Source organism: Lontra canadensis, unplaced genomic scaffold (assembly GCF_010015895.1).
Source record: "Lontra canadensis isolate GAN:19392208 unplaced genomic scaffold, GSC_riverotter_1.0 scaffold94, whole genome shotgun sequence".
Classification (NCBI taxonomy): Eukaryota; Metazoa; Chordata; class Mammalia; order Carnivora; family Mustelidae; genus Lontra; species Lontra canadensis.
In genome coordinates this window covers 3,386,235-3,410,762 of record NW_022631088.1, presented here as the reverse complement: position 1 = coordinate 3,410,762, position 24,528 = coordinate 3,386,235, and the positions used below count along the sequence as shown (strand labels likewise).

Here is a 24,528-nt window from a genome sequence, read left to right as displayed (position 1 = left end):
ACACATCTGCTAGTGGTGAGTAAGCCCCAAGAGAGCAAGGCTGGGGCAGAAGGATCGGAGACCACAGAAGAGAGGCAACGGACAGCCGCAGCCAGGTTCAGTGACTCTCATTCGTCTCCGCTCCACACTCCTTGCTGATTGATTGAAGAGCCATGGAATCTTCCTGATGGCAGAAAGAGCCCTGAGGGGCCCGAGATGCCGTTGATCCAGATCCTGGACTATGTTCCAGTTGTGTGAGGCCTGGTACTCCCTAGGTTTGCAGGGTGTTCCTCGCTGCTTCTGGGCTCCCATGAGATTTGTTTTCCCTATTTCTGTCTAACTAAAGTACATCCGCTAAGCAAAACCAGACATTTGTTTGTAGTGGACAGAATTCTCCCAAATACTATTGTGGTTATCTTGCAGATGACTGCAGCTATTCAGCAAAAACAAATGAGACGCCCTAGCTATTGGGGGGGGGCAATATTATTTGGTATTTTAGTATCTTCTATGGTTTCTCTCCCCTGTTGACCTGTGAGCTTCATGGAAGCAATGGTCATACATAATTCCTGGGGGTAACCACAGTGCCCAGAACAGTCTGGAATGTAGAACGTTCCCAGCAACTGTTTATTGGAAGATGTTGGAAGATGCACCATATACATTTGTTGATGGAATGGTTGAATTAGCACTAAGGAGTCTTTACATTAGTCATGAGCTGGTAATTTAAAAAAATAAAATGTTCTTTTAAAAAAAAATTGCTTTGAATCAACAAACAGAATAGATAGGTGCGTTGTCTTCATTGTAAAGAAAGGCTTCTATTTTTTTTTTTTTTTAGGTAGGGCCGTCCGAAAGTGAACACTAGTTCTCCCGTAAGACCCAGTGGCCTCCACAGTTTGGAACCCAATACACATTTCCTAGACGATCTGACACCCTCGCCAGCCTCCTCTGGCTATTAACAGTCGTGTTAACCAGTGGAACTGTGAGGCTAACGGAAGGGAGCAGAACGTCTGTTTTCTGCTAACGGCTTCTGCGTGGGGTTTCTTAATGCATAGTGTGAGTTGCCCTGGAACCCGCTGGGGACAGACACCACGCAGGCTCTGGCGTTCGGCGACGGGGGACCTGGAAGAGGAGGATCCACAAGCCCCAGGCGGTGAGCTGCCCGGCGCTTGGCAGAGTGGTACATGGCTGTTCCGCGGCAGTCGGGCGAGGCCGGGAGGCTCCCATTTGCAGATCCCTCGCTCACCCCTAGAGGAGCAGTTCCCGCGGTAGGGAGAATTGGGCTTAGTACTTGCCACGGCTCGGACCCGGGTATCCCGGGACTCCGGGTCCTTTGAGGTCTGGTTCGAGACTACATTTCCCAGCAGGCCGCGCGGTGATTGAAAGCTCTGTCAGCCTATGGACGGACGAAGCTTCTGGTCGCGGAAAATGAGGAGCCAATGGTAAGGGAACAGGGGCGGTGTTTTCCGGCCGCGGGCTGTCGAGCCTTGAGTCCCACCTGTGTCCCCACAGCCCTGATACGAATCCCGGTCGGGTTCAGGGAGGGACCGCCTCGGCGTTGTGGGCCGGGTGTGGCTCGGCGGTGGAGGACTCTCAATTCCTGCTCCATCCCCGGCCGGGCCCCGGGGCGGTGAGTGATGCGGGGAAGGAGACCGCGGCGGTAGCCAGGGAGCTGTTGAGGGGCGTGGAGGGGACTTGCCCTCCGCCGCGATGTGGTCCCTGCCAGGTCCCCGCGCTCGCCTTTCGGAGCCCGCGGCGTTTGCTGAAGAGTGGGGAGAGGTGGCTGCGGCTTTCTGTGCCGTCGTCGGGAGAGCCCATCCTCTCGACCAATGTTCTTTCTCCTCCGAGGTGGTCTCCGGGCTTCAGCTCAGGGCTGTGACCCTGTGACCGCGGCGCCCCGATTAGGGCCTCGAGCACTGCCCGGGGAGGGCGGGAGGGACGGGTGTCGGCCCACCCGTGCCGTCATGTCCCTATTAATAACCCAGCGAACAAACTGGTGCTGCTCACAATGGTCCTTAGTCACAGCACCTCTGAGCCCTGGGGCCTGCGGGGTCACCTGTCGGGGTGGGGGTGGGGGCAGGAGAAGGGGCGAGAAATAAGGTTTCTGGGACCGTGGCTGCGAACTCTCTCCCCCTCAGTCCCGCTGTCTCCTGCAAGTGGGCCCAGCAGTTGTGTTTCCGAATGGATGTAGAAGTAAAATTTATGCTCAAAACTTACTTCCTAATGACACTATTTTAATCCAGAGAGATGAAATGTATCCCTGCGGTGTTTAGGTCCTTAAAAATTCAGTACTTTATAATGACCAATACCAATGTGTGGAAATGTGTAAATATTTCCGTGAAAAGTGTGAGTGTCTTCTCGTCGCACCCAGGTACTTTGATGGGTGAGACAAAGAACCCGGGAAGAGTTAAGCTTCCTCACTCCAGTCTGGTCCATCCTCCACTGAAATGCAGAATTTTTTGTAGCAGGTTCATCTGGCTGACTTGTGTTTGTTTCTACTGGAAACTCTTTAAGCCACCCCCTCCCCCAAAAAACCCCACAAAAGACCCCAAAACAAAACTAAAAAAACCATTATATTTTTTTGTGACTCCTAATGCCTTACAACATTTTGCTGAATAAATTACTGATCCATCCAGTAATCTGACCAACAACCTCCAAATAGTTTTTTCTTGATACTGCTGTCAGTTTTATCAATGTGTTGATGATTGTTTTCAGGCCCCATGGGTTTGTGTGTGTGTGTGTGTGTGTGTGTGTGTGTGTATCTTCATTAAATTTTACTTTATTTTACAGCTTACCCATGTCTTTTTAAACCTCATTTCTGATTCCATTAAACCTTGAAATAGAATGGTACCCCGGGGCCGTTGGCTTTGGGGTTCTGCGTAGTCTGTTCCTCGAAGTTGACACCAAATCTACAAGCCAGGAAAAGTCAGCTGCTCCATAACTAATACACGTAGAATGAAGTCCACGATCTCCTAGCTTGCTGAGGAAAATGTAGCTGGAGAGCTTTTCACAAATCAAGTCATCCCCACATATTCTCTTCTTTATCTTGTCCATCATGAACAAGTTAATCCTCAAAAAGTTCATGTTTCCAAAGACTGTGGATTCTGTAGATGTGTTTGGGAGCTCCAGGCCTCACTTCGTGATGTGCGTGTTGGCCAAGGGAAGGATGATGTAGAAAGAGAACAAGAAAAGCAACCCCTCCGTGGTTGACAGAATTTACCTCATTGCTATTCTAGGTGGGGGGGCCAGGGGAGTGAGGGGTGGGGAGAGTGGTTTCTTTGGGTACACTGGTGGCCACTGGGGCTGTCTTTTGGTTTTGAGACAATGATTAGAATGTCCAGAGAGCTTTTGATGCATACTGAGGTCTCTTGCTTTAGGAACTGATGACTCTCAATGATGTGGCTGAGGACTTCAGGGAAGAATGGGTTACCTGGACACCGCTTAGAGAATCCTCTTCAGGGGTACCACCCAGCAGAGTTAGAAGAATGGGCTCTCAAAGGGTAAGGCTGCTACTCTCCTTTAGATTTCAGACTTAGATATTGTGAGACTGTCCGGGTCCGAGCAGTCTCTAGGGATGCTGGTCTCTTAGAGCACCAGCTCTCTGAGAGTCTTTGTTGCCTCCCTTGTAGAAAAAGAATAACTTCCACTTTTTTTTTTTTTTAATGACTTCCATTTTTATGGCACTTTATGGCTTGCAGATATCTTTGATATTTATTGTCTTGTTAATATCTCACCATAACTCTTTGATGTGGTTATTATTGTCCCCCTCTTTCAGGTCAGGACCCTGAGACTCAGAGTTAAGTGGCAGAGGTGAGAGTCCAACCCAGGTCTTTGTGGCAAAGGGGGAGCTGTGTTTTTTCCTGTCACTTCAAAAACAGACAAAACAAACCTCCAGTGCTTTTTCTAAAGTACAACAGCTACCCCTTCTCCTTGCTTTACTTCATGAGTAGTATATGCCCCTTGAAGAAAAAGAGACACAAAATGGAAACCAAAGTCCCACTCCATCCCACGACTGAAGAATTACTATCTTTCCAGCATGGTTCTAAAGATGTATATAATTAACAAAAGCAAAAGAAAAAAATTGGGATCATACTTGTATGTTCAGCTGTGTATCTTTTTTACATAATGTATTGTGAATATATATTGACAACAATAGTTTTCTATACCTTGCTTAAAATAACTACTTAGTAATTTATTGAATGGAATATGATAACTTCTTCCGTTAGATTGAACTGTATACTTGACCATTTTTAAACCACTTTTTAGCTTGTACAATGGCAGTTTCATGTAGCTTAGTCAAATATGATTATTCCTTTGTCATGAGACATTTAGGTCATTTCCAGATCTTCACCAGTATTGTGATGACCATCTCTTAGCTGTCTTTCTTTTTTAGGTCTTATTTATTCAAATATACTTAGTTAGTAATTAGCTAATATATCTTTTCCACAACTTTTTTTTAAAGTTTTATTACTATTATTATTATTTTGTTGTTGTTGTTGTTGTTATCTCTAGCCCCAAGATGGGGCTCAAACTCACAACTGACATTAAGAATCACATGTTCTTTCAACTGAGCCAACCAGGAATCCCACAACTTTTTATTTTAACTTTTTTTATTTCCTTAGAATTCCCAGAATTTGGGGCGCCTGGGTGGCTTAGTGGGTTAAAGGCTCTGCCTTCGGCTCAGGTCATGATCCCAGGGTCCTAGGATCCAGCCCCAAATCGGGCTCACTGCTTGGCAGAGAGCCTGCTTCCTCCTCTATCTCTGCCTGCCCCTCTGCCTATTTGAGATCTTTGTCTGTCAAAGAAATAAATAAAATCTTATAAAAAAAAAAAAAAAAGAATTCCCAGAATTAGAATTGCTAGATCAAAGAATAGATACATTTCTGAGGTATTTCATATTTTTGCCAAATTCCTTCCAAAAAGATTGAATTATTTATTCCTGTAAGCATTATATGAAAGTGTCCATTTCTTTACATTTTACCTATCCTTGTAGGTATTATAGTTTAAGAGTCTGGGTTAAATAATTGTGACAGCGAACATTTTTTGAGGACTTAAACTTAATCTCCTATGAGATAGGTCTTATCATTATCCCTAGTCTACAGAGGAAGACCCCAAGACACAGAGAGTTTAAGTCACTTTCCTGAAGTCACACAGCTCGTAAGAGGGAGGGTTAAGATTGAAACTATGGTGGTTGCACTCTTTATCTCCATGTTGTATGGTCTGTTTTTATTTGAATTTCTTTGATTAATGGTAAGGCTAAAGATTTTTCACATATTTATAGTTGGTTAATGGTAAGGTTAAAGATTTTTAACATCTTTATAAAGATTTTCACGTATTTATACATTTATGTGTGTGTGTGTGTGTGTGTGTGTGTGTGAATTGCCTATTTGTATCCTTTGCCCATTTTTTTTTTCTTACAGGTTTTTGTCTTTTTCTCATGCATGTCTGTATCTACTGCTGTCCTTCTGGGAAAAGTTTAAAGCCCAACATTATAGTTAACTTCCCTGATTCCTTCTAAGGGTGAGGTCATGGCAGCATTGTTGCTGATAAAATTATCTCTCTACATGGCTTTAGCCTTGTGGCTTCAGAGATTAATTATTGTGCTTACTCTGGACTTTCTATCACCCAAGTCTCCTTGTTTTGTTTTTGTTGTTAACTGTTTTAATGGGAGGAAAGGGGCTATTTTCTCAGCCTCTTGGGGAAATCACCCTTTTTTATCACTCCATCATGGCAATCCTTTCAATGAGATCAAACACACATTAGCTTAGCATCTCCCTGGGCTTTCTCCTCTACTTAGGGAAGGAGAAGGGCTTGCATTTTTGGTCAAGCATTGTGTGGTTGGCTCAGATTAATATCCTACATTCACCTTCCTTTATAGACTTGCCAGTACAGGTGTAATCTCCCAGCTGGAGCAGAAGGAAGAGCCGTGGGTGCTACCACTCCAAAACTTCGAGGCAAGGAAGATCGTAAGGGAAAGTCACACGGGTGAGATGTGGATATTACCCCGTGGGAGGAAATCTAGCATTTCAACCTGGGTTTCTTGTTTTTGTTGTTGTTGTTGTTGTTTTAAGATTTTGTTTTTATTTATTTGAAAGAGAGAGAGAGCATGGGAGATGGGGAGGGCCAGGGGTAGAGGGAGAAGCAGACTCCCCGCTGAGCAGAGAGCCCGATGTAGGGCTCGATCCCAGGACTCTGGGATCATGACCTGAGCCAAAGGCAGATGCTTAAAGACTGAGCCACCGGGCACCCTCAGCCCTTGTTTAGATGAAGAAATTGGAATGCTGCAATAGACTTTTGTTCTCACTATTAGAAGTTTAAATTTGACTTCTTGGGCAATCAGTAATTGAACAAATAAAATCTTCATTTTATTTTTTTTAAGTAAACTTTATATGCCAAACATGAGGCTCGAATTCATAACCCCAAGATCAAGAGTCACGTGCTCTTCCGACTGAGCCTGCCAGGTGCCCTTAAGTCTTCATTTATTTATTTTTTGTTTGTTTGTTTTTAAAGATTTATTTTACAGAGATAGAAAGTGTGTGCGGGTGGGAGGAGGGGCAGGAGAAGAGGGAGGGAGAGAATCCTCAAGCAGACTCCCTGATAAGTATAGATCCCCAAATGTAACTCGATCCCAGGACCCTGAGATCATGATCTGAGCCAGAATCAAGAGCTGGATGCTTAACTGACTGAGCCACCCAGGCGTCCCTCAAGATTCATCTTTTTTTTTTTTTTTAAGATTTTATTTATTTATTTGACAGAGAGAGAGAGCAAATGAGCATGAGCCAGTGGGGAGGCAGAGGGAAAGTGAGAAGCAGACTCTTTGCTGAACAGGGAGCCCGATGCAGGGCTCAATCCAGGAACCCTGTGATCATGACCTGAGCTAAAGGCAGATGCTTAACCGGCTGAGCCACCCAGGGTGTCCCCCAAGATTCATCTTTAAAAGGGTTTAGGAATTTATGTTTTCTGTAAGCTTAATGAACTTCAATAAACTTTTCATAAGTGAGAGGTTCCTGGCTGACTCAGTCAGTAGAGCATGCAACTCTTGATCTCTGGGTTGTGAGTTTGAGCCCCACATTGGGTGTAGCGATTACTTAAAAATAAAATCTTTATAAAAAATTAAAAAAAAAAACCTTTTCCCAAAGTGAAAACTTTATGCAAAGTCAAATTAAGTGTAGTCTGTTGCCAAAGCACTAATCTCAATCTTTCTTACTGCCTTCTGATGCTTTGTCCCGATAACTGGTTAACTTTGTTCCCCGTGACTTTTGTTCATTTTTCAGACTTTGAGAATCAGGTGACAAAACTCAATCAGGACATTTCAGAAATAGCAGAACGATGTGGAACATCCTCAGAAAGGGCCAATAAAGATATTTCTCATCATCCTAGATGGGGAGGAAACTGGGAGAGGGACCTTGAATTCGAAGGGCAACATGGAACCCTACCAGGAGAGGGCCAACCGGAGCCCCTTCCACAGGAGAAGGATTTAAACAAGCTGCTGGACGGATATGTGGGAAAGAAGCCTGTGTGCGCAGAATGTGGAAAAAGCTTCAACCAGAGCTCCTATCTCATAAGACACCTGAGAACCCATACTGGTGAGAGGCCTTATAAATGCATCGAGTGTGGGAAGGGCTTCAAACAGAGTTCAGACCTTGTCACCCATCGCAGAACACACACAGGAGAGAAACCCTACCAGTGCAGCGGGTGTGAGAAAAAATTCAGCGACAGCTCTACGCTCATCAAACACCAGAGAACCCACACAGGTGAGAGACCCTATGAATGCCCAGAGTGTGGAAAGACCTTTGGGCGGAAGCCACACCTCATAATGCACCAAAGAACCCACACAGGAGAGAAGCCCTACACGTGTCTCGAATGCCATAAAAGCTTTAGTCGAAGCTCAAACTTCATCACCCATCAGAGGACCCACACGGGAGTGAAGCCTTATAGGTGTGGTGATTGTGGGGAAAGTTTTAGCCAGAGCTCAGACTTGGTTAAGCACCAGCGAACCCACACAGGGGAACGGCCCTTTAAGTGCCCAGAGTGTGGGAAGGGCTTTAGAGATAGTTCTCACTTTGTAGCGCACATGAGTACTCACTCAGGAGAAAGGCCTTTCAGCTGTCCTGACTGCCACAAAAGTTTCAGTCAGAGCTCACACCTGGTCACGCACCAGAGGACACACACAGGGGAGAGGCCGTTCAAGTGTGCCAGCTGTGGGAAGGGATTCGCCGACAGCTCTGCCCTCATAAAGCACCAACGGATCCACACGGGGGAAAGACCCTACAAATGTGGTGAGTGTGGGAAGAGCTTCAACCAGAGCTCCCATTTCATTACCCATCAACGAATCCACTTAGGAGACAGACCCTATCACTGTCCTGAGTGTGGCAAAACCTTCAATCAGCGTTCCCATTTTCTCACACACCAGAGAACACATACAGGAGAAAAACCTTTCCAGTGCAATAGATGTGACAAGAGCTTCCGTCAGAAAGCACATCTCTTATGCCATCAAAATACCCATTTGATCTAGGAAATGGTTTGTAGTGGTTCTTCTGCCCCTTTCCAGATTTTCATTTCTGCTGCCTCTGGGTGCTCCATGTAGAGAAAGCCTGAACATGGACATCAGTGGCTCAAGCTGGGCCTTTTCCTAAACTTTAATGGTAAGGATAAACCCATAGGCCACAAATAATGATCTGAATACAAAAGGCATTCCTTCAGTGTTTTTAACTGACCTTACGGAAACATGAGTTTGGCTGATGATGCTTGATTACGGAAAGAGGAGTGAGATACGTGGGGCCACACTATCACTATTAGTGATTAATATTTGAGCTCTTATAAGCCCTTAATACTAAAAAACACCGGGCCCTTAAAAAGTCCTCAATACCTTTATTAGCCTTATGATTCACTAAGAAATTCATTAGCACAGCCCTACAAGGCCAGAACTCGCAAGTAATTAGATTGCAGCTAGAGGATCTGGGCCATGAACACAAAGATGTAATAAAGCAGAAAACACTCTCCCTATCCAGTGCTTTGCAGACGTTAGTCACCAGATGTCTCATCGCTGTGACAAGGCAGAATTCTCCTAGAGGATGTTTGTGGTGTTGTGACTTCAAGGCTGAAAGAATTTCAGAAGCTCTTTGCACAGCAGGGTATGAAGTACTCCCACTGGAGGCTTGCTGCCATCGGAGGCATAGAAAATACCCCACGATCAACAAGCCAGAGGAGGCTGGGAGAGGACTATAAAACTATGGAAGCAAAACCGCTGAGACGCTAAATATTACAAGAATCCTTCCTGGCAATTAGCTGAAGGAAAGCGCTCCTGTTTTCTAATCACCTGGTTCGTGGGCCCTGTAGTTTTAAGTTAACGCAAGCCTGATGTTTTTAGATTAATCATTTTATGCACTAGCACATTCCTATATTTAGCAGAAATGAATTGAGGGAAGGCAGTGTGTTGGAAAGAACACTGACTGCATTAAGAAGGTGAGGTGTTGGAGCTCTGGCCCTGACATTTAATTTGGCCAGACTTTACCTCCTCTCGGCCTCTACCTTACCTACCTCACAAGGTTGTTGTGAGGATCTAATGCACGTGCGCGTGCGCACACACACACAAGCACTTTGTTGTTAAATTATAAAGTCATGATGTCTGTAAAGTGCAGTTTTCTAGTATTGTTGGAAATGTCTTTCCTCCAAGGAACTCTGGCTAATATTTCTCCAGGTGCCCCCTTTTCTCTCATAATCACAGATTTCTTTCTTTACCTGTTGAAAACCTAAGGCCCCAAATCGCCAAATGACGCATTGTGGGTCACACAGGGGACAGAAGAGCCAACATTTGGCAGCAAGTCCCCTCTACAAGAGCACAGAACGGGACAGTTCTGTGTCTCAGAAGTGAGACACTCCGTGTAGGACTGGATGCCTCAGATTATATGCATCAACTCATTTTGAATTTGGAAATGATGGAGGGATGTGGCCCAAGTTCCAGGGAGCTTTAAGGGATCCTGTGCCGGGGAGTGAGAAGGGGAAGGGCAGACGCAGGTGCTTAAGGAGGGAGCTGGGTGTGTCACACTCGGACAGAAAATTGATCTGAAGGTGTTCTTTTCACGCCTTCCTGTGGCAGTACAGACTAAATTATTACGTGAGCCTTTTAACAAGAGTTCATTCTCTTTCATTATATGGAATCCTGTCTGAGAGCTGTAACCCAGGGGGATAGAACTCAGCTGATAACCTCAGCTCTTTCTTTGAAAGAGTAATCAGATTTTTAAAATCCGCTTAACCCAGTGCCGTGGTTCTCAAAGCGTGAGCCCAGACCCGTAGCCTTAGTGTCACCTGCGAACTTGCTAGAAATGCACATTCTAAGTTCCCACTCCAGACCTGCTGAATCAGAAACTAGGGGTGGAGCTCAGCAGTACGTGTTTTAATAAGCCCTCCAGGCGATGTGACGTATGCTCTGATTTTGAGAACCACTGCTGTAAAAGGTGTCTCTTCTATTAAACACAGCCGCAATACTATTATTGCTCTTGAAAGAAAATGAGCAGTGATTCACAGTATCATCAAATATTTCAGTCAATGTTCACATGTCCCTGGTTATCTTACGTTTTTTTGCTTTTGTCATTTTTAGTTTGTTTGAATCAAAATCCAAATAAGGTCTCCATATCCATCTGTTGGTATGTTCCTTACATGTCTTGATCTGCTCCCCTCTTCCTCTGTCTCTGTTCTTATAACTTATTTGTTGAGGAAACCTGGTTGTCCTGTAGTGTTCCCCCAGCTCTGTGTTCGTCCACTTCCATCCTCTGGGGTCTTTTAACATGACCCTCTATCCTCAGCTCCCCTCTCTTTTTTAAAAAAATATTTTATTTCTTTAACGTAGTCTCCACACCCAACATGGGGCTCAAACTCACAACCCCAAGATCAAGAGCCAAGAGGCATGTGCCCCCCCGACTGAGCCAGCCACCCCTCCTCTGCTCTCCTAATATTGGTATTTGGATGTATAAACATGATCAGATTCAGATTTCGAGAGGTAAGAATACTCCATGGTGATCTCGTGTCCTTCTACCAGGAAGTACATGGTATGATTTTATCTCATGATGTTGGTAGCCCTCAGGCCATTTGCATTTGCCAAATGGTGATGTTTTATTTCCATAATTTATTCCTTCTTCATTTATTAGCTGAAATACTTCTATAAGGAGAACTCCCTCTTCCCAATTCTTTGGTTTCCCCAAACTACAGTTTATATAGGAACAGCACACTAGGTGGGTGGTGGTGGTGGTTGTTTTTAAGATTTATTTATTTATTTATTTGAGAGAGACAGAGAGCAGAGGGAGAGGGAGACAGGCAGACTCCCCACTGAGTGGGGAGCCCAACATGGGGCTCAAACTACCTGAGCCCAAATCAAGAGTCAGACACTTAGGGGCGCCTGGGTGGCTCAGTTGGTTAAGCATCTGCCTTTGGCTCAGTTCATGATCCTGGGGTCCTGAGTTCGAGTCCTGGGATCAAGCCTCATGTTGGGGCTCCCTGCTCAGTGGGGAGTCTGCTTCTTCCTCACCCTTTATCCCTCCCCCTGCTCATGCTCTCTCCCTCTATCCCTCTCTCTCAAACAAATAAAATCTTCAAAAAAAAAAAAAAAAGTCAGACACTTAACCAACGGAGCCAGCCAAGTACCCCCACCCTAGCTGTTTTACTAGAATTCCCTCAGTTTTTAAATATTACTGCCTGGATTTCAGCCCCATGCCTTAGATTTCGGAGTCCCGTCCCCTGAGAGACTGTTTCTGGACATTTATAACTGCATAAATCTCACAACTTTTCTAAGGTACTCCCTTGTTTTTCTCCTGCCTTACTACCCTCCAGTTTGTCCGGTTCTGCCATCAAACAGTGTATAAAAGAGTTCAGTAAGTACTTGAGTGATTCCTTAGTCAGGGATGGACTCCAGCTTGCCAATTCATACTTGCCAGGACTGTCCTGCCTGAAGCAGGAGAAGAAGCCACGTCCCTATTAGCAGGGAATGATTCTGCCTCCTTTTCAGGATAATATGAGAGTATACCATCTTCTTCTCTTTTATCTGCCTAGGTATTGTTCTAAATCAAATACGATCTGTATGTTGTTTTTTTAAAGATTTTATTTGTTTAATTGACAAACAGAAATCACAAGTAGGCAGAGAGGCAGGCAGAGGGAGTGGGGGAAGCAAGCCCCCTGCCGAGCAGAAAGCCTGATATGGGGCTGGATCCCAGGACCGTGGGATCCTGACCTGAGCTGAAGGCAGAGGCTTTAACCCACTGAGCTACCCAGGCGCCCCAAGCAGGAATATTTAAATGCTAGTGGTGAGGGTTGAGGTAGCTGCCTTTCCTTGTTTTCCCTTTGTTTCTAACCTATGCCTGGGCCATTGGCATTTTGCAATACTCCACATTTCCTCTCTCTGTCACTTCAAAATCCTCATCCTCACCAAGCCCTAACAATTTTACTTCGCTGATTGCTCTCAAACCTGTGTCAGACCTCCATCCCCATTGCCACTCCCCAGCTCCAAACAACCACCACCATATTTTCTGAGTTCCTGCCTTCATCTCCTAACTGATCTCCCTGATTTTGTTTTTGCTCTAATTCCTTCTCATAGAAACCGAAGTAATCATTTAAAATTTTAACTCGAGTCACATCACATCACCTGTCTGCAGCTTCCCATTGCTTTTCGGATAAAAACCCAAATCTTCAACCAGACCTACAAGGCCCCCCTTGATCTAACACCCCCCCCCCGCCCCCACAGCCTCCTCTGAAATCACCTTCCTTCTCACTTTCCCTCCATTCCTTGATCACACCAAGCTTGTACACACCTTAGAGCTTTGGTCCTAACAGACGCCTTGCCCCAGAATGTTCCTTGCCCACATCTTTGCTTAGGTTCCTCTTTGCCAACCAGCTTTTAGCCTGAAATTCACCTCCTTGCAGAGACTTTCCCTGACTGTCCCCACCTAAGTCAGTCCTCGTCTCCCTGCACTCACTATCCCATTAACCTCTCTTATTGTCATCAAAATCCATACACCTGTCTGACAGCTTCTCCTTTATCGCTTGTTTGGGTAAGCTCCATGAGAGGAGGGAGGCACTTCTCTTGTCTACCGTTCTCTTCCTGACACCTAAAAAGTGTCTGACATGTAGCCGGTGGTCAGTGAGTGCTCCCCGGATGGGTTAATGGACACATACTCACAGGCAAGGAACTAACTGTGTGGGAAAAGTAGCAGTGTGAGACAATGCTGGACAGGTGAGTGAGGGTCACCCCAAGAAAGCTCTTAGCTGCCAAACTGAGGATTTCAGACACTATTCTCTGGGGCAGGGCGTGTTGCTGATGGCCTGGTAGCGGCCGGGCATGATCGGCCGTTGAGGAAATGTGATTCAGCAGCTATATGTAAGTTATATTAGAGAGAGAGAAACTGAAGGCATTGAGGTGATCTGTGATATAAAGTGTTTATCGCACTATGTCTGGCCCCACAGTAAGTCTCCAAGAAGTGAGTGGCATCACTGAGCACCGTGGCAGGCCCCGGGAGACACCAGAACAAAAAGGCAAGATTGTGAAATCTTCTTTCTACCTCAGGATAATTCCTAGGCCCCGTTATTACATTCTTTCCCTTTCCTCGTGTGTGCGTAGTTACTATCTAGCTAGTACATGTAGCTAGTCTCAGGGCTGTCATGTCTACGCTTTTATTTTATTTTTAAGATTTTATTTATTTGACACAAAGAGAGAGAGATCACAACCAGGCAGGCAGAGAAGGGGGGGAAGCAGGCTCCCTGCTGAGCAGAGAGGCCAATGTGGGCCTCAATCCCAGGACCCTGAGATTATGACCTGAGCTGAAGGCAGGGGCACCCAGACACCCCTCTAGGCTCTTTTAATAGGGCTTCCCACTCCCAGCATGCCTTTGGCTTAGATTCCTTCTTCTCCCTTATTTGCTATATGTTGTTGGTGCCAAGTCACATAGCCTCTGCCCCTGCCCTGCTTTCTCTCTTCTTAAATTGTAAAAAAACCACGTGCTTTCTTTAAAATTTTCCACGAATACAGAACTGCCCAAACTAAAAAACAAAACAAAACAAAAAAAAAATGGAAGGGTGCCTAGCAGGCTCAGTCGGAAGAGTATGCAACTCTTAATCTCGAGGTTGTGGGTTCGAGCCCCACATTGCGTGCAGAGAATACTAAAAAAATAAACTTTGTAAAAAATTAAATAAGAGAAAAATACCGGCCCCTGGGTGTTTATATTTTTTAAAAGATTTTATTTATTTATTTGAGAGAGAGGGAGAGAGCACGATTGGGGGGAGGGGGAGAGGGAGAGGAAAAAGCAGGCTCCCCAATGAGGAGGGAGCCTGATGTGGGACTCGATCCCAGAACGCAGGGATCATGGCCTGAGCCAAACGCAAATGCTTAACAGACTGAGCTACCCAGGTGCCCTTGGTCCCTTAGTGTTTAAAAACAAAAACAAAACAATTTCACTACCCAGATTTTAACTCTGTAATAGCCTGGCAAACCACATCTTGTTTCTGGCTCCTCTTCTGCACCCCTGCTGTCATCATCTGAACTAAAGAGATGGTTTTCCATCCTGACTTTTCCCTTCAGTTCAGTAAAACAAACATGTCCTGAGTCCATCTACACGCCAAATCCTACACTAGACAAGACAGTGAAATAGGTCCACATGTGAGAGCTCTTGAAATTCGAGCAAGTTACCAACTCTTTCTGACCCTTATATCCTTATCTGCAAAATGAGAATAGTCCCTCTGCCTTCTTCATGGGGTTGAGTGGGGATCTATGAGATGACACACAGAAAACTCTCTGTGTAGTACCCGCTTTTATCTGGTCCATAAATGTCAATGACAACAATGGTAATGATGATAATCTTCACCTTGGAAGAGTTTATAGTTTAATGGGGAGACTTGAAGAATAAAAATTATCTAGGGGCGCCTGGCTGGCTCAGTAGGTGGAGCATGTGATTCTTGACCTTGGGGCTGTAAATTCCAGCCCCATGTTGAATGTCAAGATTACTTTTTTTTTTAAGATTTATTCATTTATTTCATAGAGAGAGAGAGAGCATGGGGGGAGGGGCAGAGGGAGAGAGAGAAAGAACCTTCAGCAGACTCCTGCCAGGCACAGAGCTTGACATGGGGCTGGATCCCAGGACCCTAAGATCACAACCTGAGCTGAAATTAAAAGTCAGACGCTCAAGGGACTCTGCCACCAGGCGCCCCAAGTGTAGAAATTATCTAAAAAAAAATTTTTTTTAAAAGAGAATTATCTAGGTGAAGAACGGTGGGAAAATATTTTTGGAAAAGAGAGGACGAACAGTTTAATTTAAATTAAAAGGTAGAGGGGTACCCGGCTGGCTCAGTGGGAAGAGCATATGACTCCTGATTTCAGGGTCATGATTTCAAGCCCTTTGTTGGGTGTAGTAGAGATTACTTTTAAAAAAAGAAGAAACTAAAAGACAGACATAGAGCGTGGGAGGACTGAAGAGAAGGAGCTTGGACTTATCCTCTAAGGATATGTTTCAAAGTGTGAGCCAAAATAAAAAAATACACACAGAAGGGTCAAAATACAATAAAGGTAAAAACAGGCTAAATTAAACAATGGATCGCTTGAGCTGTAGGGGTAAACATGCATTGTATAATCAAAAGTAAAGGATTTATAAATACGAAATTCAAAGTAGAGGTTCACTGGGATGGGGGAAAAGAATGCTCAGTTTCTATTTCTTAAGCTGGGAGCTGAGCACACAGGTTTGCTTTGTACCATAATTCTTCAAATTAAATGCATTATTGACATACTTCTTATTTACAAGATACTTCACAAGGAAGAAAAAAAAAATAGGAAAACAGAACACTCCTCCAGACACTGAGCTTTTCCACTTAAATCTCATAAAGTTAGGGTATACTATGGGGGTGAAAAAAAAGGAAAAAAAAGACAACCCAAGAACCAAGGTCTAAACAGACACCAGGCCAATCCCCACCATTCTTCCTCAGTCACGACCTCATACTTCTTCATTTTTCTTTCAGGTAAAAAAACAAACCCTTCTGTGGATAAACTAACACGAATAAATGTTCAGAAGCTTACAGGCCCACCCTTCTATAAACAGCCAAATGTGGACCCTCCATCTAAATGAGGGGCTCTGCTCCATTAATAATGCTCTTATGAACACTTTTTTCCCCCAGGGGAAAAAAAATATTTCCACCTTGTAGATTATTTCCATAGGGTGTGAATATTTTTACAGCTCTGGTTACTTGCTGCTGAATAATTTTCAGAGCAAATTGTACCAATTTACAATGTTACTAGTAATTAATGACTATAGTCTCACCACACCCTTATCCTTGAGAGATAGTTTTGCTGCTTTAATAGACCTGATTCTCACGTATTGTTTTAATTTGCATTTCTTTGATTGCTAGTGAGGTTAAGCCTATTCTTCACATGCTAGCCTCTTTCTTGTTATTTCTTCAGTTGTTAGTCATTTGTGTACTTAGGCCTTGGGATCAGGATCAAACTCGACTATTTGAGGGGTACCTGGTTGGCCGGCTCAGTCAGGAGAGCGTGAGAGTCCTGATCCTGGGGTTGTGCGTCTGTGCCCCATGTTGAGGGTGAGGTTTCCTTAAAAAAAAAAAAAGACAAAAAGTTGACTATTTAACATGGAGAAAGTCACGTTTTTCCTGTTCCTGTCCCTTCCTCTCCCTACTATACATTTTTTTTTTTTTCACTTCAGAAATTATACATGGGGGCACCTGGGTGGCTCAGTGGGTTAAAGCCTCTGCCTTCGGCTCAGGTCATGATCCCAGGGGTCGTGGGATCGAGCCCCACATCAGGCTCTCTGCTCAGCGGGGAGCCTGCTTCCCCCTCTCTCTCTCTGTCTCTCTGCCTGCTTGTGATCTCTCTCTCTGTCAAATAAATAAATAAATAAAATCTTAAAAAAAAAAAAAGAAAAAGAATAGAGAGCCCAGAAATGTACCCTCAACTCTGGTCAACTCATCTCCAACAAAGCAGGAAAGAATGTCCAGTGGAAAAAAGCCTCTTCAACAAATGGTGTTGAAAAAATCAGACAGCCACATGCAGAAGAATGAAGCTGAACCATTTTCTTACACCACACACAAAAATGGACTCAAAATGAATGAAAGACCTATGTGTGAGACAGAAATCCACCAAAATCCTAGCGGAAAACACAGGCAGGAAACTCTTTGACCTTGGTGGCAGCAACTTCTTCCTAGACATGTCTCCAACGGCAAGGGGAAAAAGGCAAAAATGAACTATTGGGACTTCATCAAGATAAAAAGCTTTTTCACAGCATAGGAAACAGACAAAACCAAAAGACAAGCTACAGAATGGGAGAAGATATTTGCAAATGTCTTATCAGATAAAGGGTTAGTATCCAAGATCTATAAGAACTTATTGAACTCAATATCCCAAAAAACAAATAATCCAGTCAAGAAATGGGCAGAAAACATGAACAGACATTTCTCCAAAGACACACAAATGCCAACAGATACATGAAAAAATGCTCAATGTCACTCAGCATCAGGGAAATACAGATCAAAACCACAATGAGGGGTGCCTGGGTGGCTCAATCAGTTGAGCGGCTGCCTTCAGCTCAGGTCGTGATCCTGGGGTCCTGGGATTGAGCCTCACATCAGGCTCCTTGCTTGGCACAGAACCTGCTTCTCCCTCTCCCTCTGCCTGCCTGCTGTTCCCCCTGTTTGCGCTCTCTGTCAAATAAATAAATAAAATCTTAAACAACAACAACAACACAAAACCACAATTAGATAACACCTTACACCAGTCATAATGACTAAAATTAACAAGCCAGGAAACAACAAATGTTGGCGAGGATGAGGAAAAGGGGAACCCTCCTACACTGTTGGTGGGAATGCAAGCTGGTGCAGCCACTCTGGAAAACAGTGTAGAGGTTCCTCAAAAAGTTAAAAATAGAGCTACCTCACCATCCAGCAATTACACTACTAGGGGTTTAGCCCAAAGATACAAATGTAGTGATCCGAAGGCGTACCTGCACCCCACTGTTCACAGCAGCAATATCCACAATAGCCAAACTATGGGAAGAGTCCGGATGTCCATGGACAGATGAATGGATAAAGATGTGGTGTGTATATATACAATGGAATATTACTCAGCCACAAGAAGAAAGAAAGAAAGAAAGAGAAAAAGAAAGAAAGAAAGAAAGGAAATCTTTCTATTTGCAATGATGTGTATAGAACTAGAGGGTACTATGCCAAGAGCAATAAATCAGTCAGAGAAAGACAATTATATGATTTCACTCATATGTGGAATTTAAGAAACAAAACAGAGGATCATAGGGGAAGGGAGGGAAAAATAAAACAAGAAGAAATCAGAGAGAGAGACAAACCATAAGAGACTTTTAACCCTAGGACACAAACTGAGGGTTGCTGGAGGTGTGGTGGGTGGGGGGATGGGGTAATTAGGTGATGGGCATTAAGAAGGGCATGGGATGTAATGCGCACTGGGCATTATATGCAACTGATGAATCACTGAACTCTTCCTCTGAAACTAATAATGCACTATATGTTAATTAGCTGAATTTGAATAAAATAAAATATTTAAAAATATCGTAAAATACAATTAAACAAACAAAAGTAGGTAAAATCACCTGATATTCCACCTTCTAGAGATGACCACCACTTATTGTATATCCTTTTAAACTTTTCTCTGACAAAAATAGTCACAAATGTATCACCTAATCTTTCTGAGCCTGTTTCCTCATCCATAAAATAGGACTATTTGTCTTTCAAGTTGATGATGAAATAAGCCAGTGCACATGAAAGTGATTTATAAAGTTCAGGATGTTATATAAAAGGAAGTTGCTGCTATTAATCAAATACTCTTTATTCTGCTAAGCAGGGGGACACTCGGTTCCCTGATCACTGCCCGCCCTCTCCAGAATGGCATCTTCTTTCTAGAATGACTTCCTGTTGCAAGTCTTCCTATGGAACAAGTATCCACTCAATTTTTCAAAAAATTCAATGTGTAAGATAGAGAAAAGATATAAAGGGTAGTGCAAAGAACAACCGTGTACCTAGCACACAGCTTAAGAAATAAAATTTTAGGGGCTCCTGGGTGGCTCAGTGGGTTGAAGAAATAAAATTTTAGGGGTGCCTGTCAGGCTCAGTCTGTGGAGCATGTGAGTTTTCATCCCAGCGTCATGAGTTCAAGCTCCACATTGGGTGTAGAGATTATAAATAAATAAACTAAAAAAAAAAAAAAGGAAAGAATTTTACTGATAGGACATAAAGGTTCCTCTGACTACTTCCTCAAAATTACTATCCTTTCCCCAATCCATATTCTGCTCACCTGAATTTGAATTTCTCATTCTGTGATACTGTGATTTATAATAAGAAACAGATATTTAAGGGCACCTGGGTGGCTCAGTCAGTTTCTCTTGGTTTTTGCTCAGGTCACGATCTCAGGGTTGTGAGATGGAGGCTTGGTGCTGAGTCTGCTCAAGATTTTCTCCCTCTCCCTCCACTCCTTTCTCTGCTTGCACGTGCTCTCACTCTCTCTAAAATAAATAAAGAAATAAAATCTTTATATATATATATATATATACATATATGTATATATATATATATATATACATATATGTATATATATATATACATATATATATATAGTCTTACCCCCATTTCAGGCACAGAGCTCCCCAACCCTTGGAATTTCCTAAGTGTAGAGAGTGTTAAATGTGTTAAATGTATCTTTTCTTATATTAATGAAGCGACTTTTGGAAAGCAGGGTGGGTGCTGGTTGCCAATGGAGCTAACCAATGGGTTAGAGTTGGAATTTTCACTCTCACCCCCTGACCCCTGGGGAGAGAGGGTGCTGGACTTGAAGTGATCCTGAATGACCAATGATTTAATTAATCATGCCTACTTAACGAAGCCTCCCTAAAAACCCAGAAGGGCAGGGTTCAGAGAACTTCCAGGTTGGGGAATGCAGGGCCGATGGGGAGAGCAGTGTTGCTGGAGAGGGCTTAGGAGCTTGGCGCCCCTTCCCCACACCCCCCCCACCCCACCGTGTGCCTCTTCCAACTGGCTGTTCCCAAGTCATAGCTTCTTAAAATAAACCATTCATCTACCATGTAAAATGTTTCTCTGAGTTCTGTGAACCACTCCAGCAAATTAACTTAAGCTGAGGAGCAAGGAGGTCCTGGAAATGTCTGATTTATAGCTAGTTGGTCAGAGGAACACAGGTAAACCATCTAAGCTCACCACAGGTCTGAAGGGGGGTTGGGGTGAGGGCCACCTTGTAGGTGAGTCCTTAATTTGTGGAATCTGATGCTATCAGATGTAGATCATGTAGCTAATGTAGATGTAGATAATGTCAGAATTGAGTTGAATTGCATTGAATTCTCACACATCCTGTTGGAGTCCGAAGTGTTGTTTGTTGGTGTGGGAACCCCGTTTTGGAATTTGGGTCTCAAAATACATTCCTATGCCTTTACATTTATTTATGCTTTCTCTCTCTTTCTAGAGATTTTTAAAAAAAAAAAATATATATATATATATATATATATATATATATTTTATTAGGTAAATGCTACACCCAAAGTGGGACTCAAACTCACGATCCCGAGATCAAGAATCCCATGCTCTCCCAACTGAGCCAGCCAGGTGCTTCTCCACAGAGGTACTGATATAGGTCCCTAAGCAATGTATGACACTGATTTGCATGAACTTGTTTAAATTGTATGTGAATGGGTATCAAAGTGAGTATTCTGTGCTTCCCCTCCCCTTTCACTATCATGCTTGTGAAATTCATCCGTGTTTGTACCTGGACTTGTACTTCATTCATTCCCCTCTTTCATATTCAGTATGTAATCACACTGCAATTTATTTGTTTTCCCAATGATAGCCATTTAGGTCATTTCTGGGTTTTGCTCTCCCAAAAATGTTCATTTCTCCAATGTGCATTTTGGTATGTCTCCTTGTGTACACGTGTAGGAATTCCAGAGAAATGCATATATACCTAAAAGAGCAATTCTGAGGTCCTAGGGTAATTAACTAGATATGGCCAAATTACTGTGCTCTCCAAAGTGGTTGTACTAACTTCCATTCTCACCAGAAATGTATAACTTTCCTTCACTATTCTTTCTTGTCAACCCTTAGTTTTCTCAGACTATTAAATGCTTCTAATACAGTGGATGTGCAATGACATATCATTATAGGTTTTAATATGCATGTCCCTGATCAGTAAGGAAGTTGAGCACCTTTTACAAGTTTATTGATTACTGGGGTGCTTGGCTGGCTCTCAGTCGCTAGAGCATGAAGCTCTTCATCTTAGGGTTGAGTTCAAGCCCCACGTTGGGCGTATAGCTTACTTAAAAATTGAAAAGAAGGAGCACCTGGGTGGTTCAGTTGGTTAAGCATCTGCCTTCGGCTCAGGTCATGATCCCAGGGTCCTGGAATCAAACCCCACATCAGGCTCTCTGCTCAGCAGGGAGTCTGCTTCTCCTTCTCCCCCTGCAATGCCCCCTGCTTGTGGTCTCTCTCTCTTAAATAAATTTTTAAAAAAATTTTTTTAACTGAAAAGGAAAAAAAGCAGAGAACAATTTTATTGATTGTTCATGTTGCTTCTTTAGTGAATTCTATGTTCATAAAGTACCTATTTCTTTTTTTTTTTTTAAAGATCTTATTTATTTTTCTGACAGATGGAGATCACAAGCAAGCAGAGAGGCAGGCAGAGAGAGAGGAGGCAGGCTGATCCCAGGACCCTGGGATGATGATCTGAGCCGAAGGCAGAGGCTTTAACCCACTGAGCCACCCAGGAGCCCCATAAAGCAACTATTTCTTAAAGCCACTTTGAAGTACTCCTTTTCCATGAAATATTTCCAGATTTCCTCCATCAGGCAGACAGGATCTCCTCTGGATCTCTGTAACCCTTTCTATATCTTGGGTTTCACCTACTTTTTATTTCTTCTTGTGTACTTGTCTAAAGGGCAGAGACTATGTTTAATTCCACTTTGTACCCTTGTTTGTACCTGGTGCAAAGTAAACATTTCATAAATTTTTGTTGAATCATACTCCTCCCCTACTTATAAAATCTTTAATAGTTTCCTACTGTCTGTAGGAGAGAGTTGGCTCTCCTTATTGTAGAAAGTAAGACTCTGACATGAGCTCTGGCTCTGACTTTCCATTCTCGTCTCTTCTGGTATGACCCTACTGTTCACCCCAGATACGACTCTTCATCTACAGTGAGGCCCCAGGCCACGGATGTCCAGCAATTCTCCCTGCAGCCACGATGCTTCTCCATCCCACCTGTCTTAGCGGCCCGTCAGATCTTCTAAAACACAATCTGGGGACCCTGAAGCCAGAAGCTCGCTTTTACTCCTAAGCAGAGCTTTTGCTCTGAATCTGTCATCTGTGGTCAGGGTATATAACATTTCTTCCTCCATGTGAAACCCAAAGCACTTCAGATTTTAGCCTGGAGTCTAGGCCCCAGCCAAGCTTGTCCCAGCTCTTCAGGGTCACACCCCATGTTGTATCTCTTCACCTTACTCAGTTTAATTCAGTAAACACTCATTACGTGCCTATGACTTCCAGACCCAGCCCAAGGTGCTGTGGATACAGATATAAACGGGACAGTCCTCTCAAGAGGTACATAGAAGGGCCCCCGGCTAACTCAGTTGATGGAGCATACCACTCATGATCTCGGGATTGTGAGTTTGAGCCCCACATTGGGTGTAATGTTTATGTAAAATAAAGAAATAATTAATTAATTAGTTCAAAATCTTTTTTTAAAAGATTTTATTTATTTATTGACAGAGAGAGAGAGATCACAAGTAGGCAGAGAGGCAGAGAGAGGGGGTGGGAAGCAGGCTCCCCGCTGAGCAGAGAGCCCAATGCGGGGCTCAATGCCAGGACCCTGAGATCATGACCTGAGCCGAAGGCAGAGGCTTAACCCACTGAGCTACCCAGGCACCCCCAAAATCTTTTTTAAAAATTTTAAAAAGAGAGAAACACATAGAATAGTTGAGGGAAACAGACCTACACAGAGTTTCAATACAAAAAGGAATATGTGAGGGGCACCTGGGTAGCTTAGTCCGTTGGGCATCTGATTCTTGATTTTGGTTCAAGTCTTGATCTCAGGACCCTGGGATCCAGCCCCACATCAGGCTCAGTGTTCAGCAGGGTGTCTGGTTAAGGATTCTCTCTCCTTCCCCCCTCTGCCCCTCCCCCTACTCATGCATGTGTACATGTGCTCGCTCTCTCTCTCAAATAAATAAATCTTTAAAAAAGAAAGAAAAGAATATGGGAGTTCGAGAAGGGCTATCCCGAGCATCAGGGAAGGCTCTTTGAAGGAGGGTGTCGCTTAGGGGAGCTGGTATATAACTGACAAGATGAATGTGAGGCACAATCATGAAATTAAGCTTTGTTTAAGCTTTACACGTGAATTCTCCTCCATCAGATGCTCTGATACATGAGGGTGTTGCCAATGATTCCACTAAAATGAACAACACAATCAGTACTTGTGGGTCAGAGAGCCTTGCTCTGTACTGTGCAGAACAACCTAGAACTTGGCCGTTATCTCACCAGACTGGATGTGGGTCAGCTAACTAGTGTCTTAGGGAAGAACATGGCTGGCATATGTGTGTGTGTCATTTTTTTCTGCGATAGTCTTTACATATGCTTCAAGTCTTGCGGTACTTTAAGTTGCTCTATTCTAGCAATAGAAGTAGTGGTAGAAATGTTCCCAGTCTGCCTGTAATCTCGTGAAAGGCCTAGTAAGATTGTCTCTTCTCCATATATACAGGAGCCCACAGGAGAGTGGCATTCCACCAAGGACCTGAGCATTCTGCTACCTGTGTATAATCTTTAAAGGGAATGAGGAACGGTGAGGGGAGATGTTATTTATAACCTCTCTCACCTGAAGCATCCACCCATTACCCAACCGATAACCCATCATAACTGAGGAAAGAGTAGGTCACACCCCCTGCAAGGACTGGGTGTCTTTCTAAAGAGGTTCCACTTGGACTTCTGTAAGCATCAAGTGGCCTCCGCTCTTGGAGACGAGTGAGGGAGCTGGGGGTAAGCCGGACACATGCACACACGGGTATGCCCATGCACAACACGTTTTTACAACTCCCTGGCTTTGTTTACACTATTTGTCCAATTTGAGCTTTCTCACACTTTCCACGGGTCATTCCTTGGAAGACTTGTTTAAGTAACACCTCTTCTAGGAAACCTTCCACCATCTAATAAAAACCAATGGTTCTTGGGGTGCCTGGTTGTCTCAGTCAGTAAAGCATGTGACTTTTGATCTTGGGGTCCTGAGTTCAAGCCCCAAGTTGGATGTAGAAAAAAAAAATTGGGGTGCCTGGGTGGCTCAGTCGGTTAAGCATCTGCCTTCGGCTAGGGTTATGGTCCCGGGGGGTTCTGGGATTGAGCCCCTTGTTGGGCTCCCTGCTCAGCGGGGAGCCTGCTTCTCCCTCTGCCCCTTCCTCTGCCTGTGCTCACTCTCTCTCAAAAATAAACAAATAAAAAAATTTTTTAAAGATTTTATTTATTTATTTGAGAGAAAGAGAGTGCCTGAAGGGGGAAGAAGTTCAGAGA

The 24,528-nt window shown here is 43.8% G+C and overlaps 1 protein-coding gene across 2 annotated transcripts; it reads left to right on the top strand.

Moving 5' to 3' along the window:
- The first annotated feature begins 1,433 nt into the window (after window positions 1–1,433).
- ZNF774 (zinc finger protein 774) lies at window positions 1,434–9,472 on the top strand. 2 transcript variants are annotated; one of them, XM_032836871.1, is made up of 4 exons: window positions 1,434–1,603; window positions 3,351–3,473; window positions 5,852–5,958; window positions 7,248–9,472. In XM_032836871.1, exons 2-4 carry the CDS (start codon window positions 3,367–3,369, stop codon window positions 8,486–8,488), a joined length of 1,455 nt encoding a protein of 484 aa, XP_032692762.1. In that variant the 5' UTR covers window positions 1,434–1,603; window positions 3,351–3,366; the 3' UTR covers window positions 8,489–9,472. The 2 variants fall into 2 exon arrangements, with proteins under 2 accessions (XP_032692762.1, XP_032692763.1); XM_032836872.1 differs by lacking the exon at window positions 1,434–1,603 and having other exon boundaries at window positions 3,238–3,473.
- The last annotated feature ends 15,056 nt before the right edge of the window (window positions 9,473–24,528 follow it).

Excerpts from the sequence above, each read along its gene's own strand:
- ZNF774 (XM_032836871.1), top strand. The coding sequence starts at position 3,367 with ATGATGTGGCTGAGGACTTCAGGGAAGAATGGGTTACCTGGACACCGC. Across the intron at positions 3,474-5,851 it reads GAAGAATGGGCTCTCAAAGG|ACTTGCCAGTACAGGTGTAA; the intron begins GTAAGGCTGCTA and ends CTTCCTTTATAG. Across the intron at positions 5,959-7,247 it reads CGTAAGGGAAAGTCACACGG|ACTTTGAGAATCAGGTGACA; the intron begins GTGAGATGTGGA and ends TTCATTTTTCAG.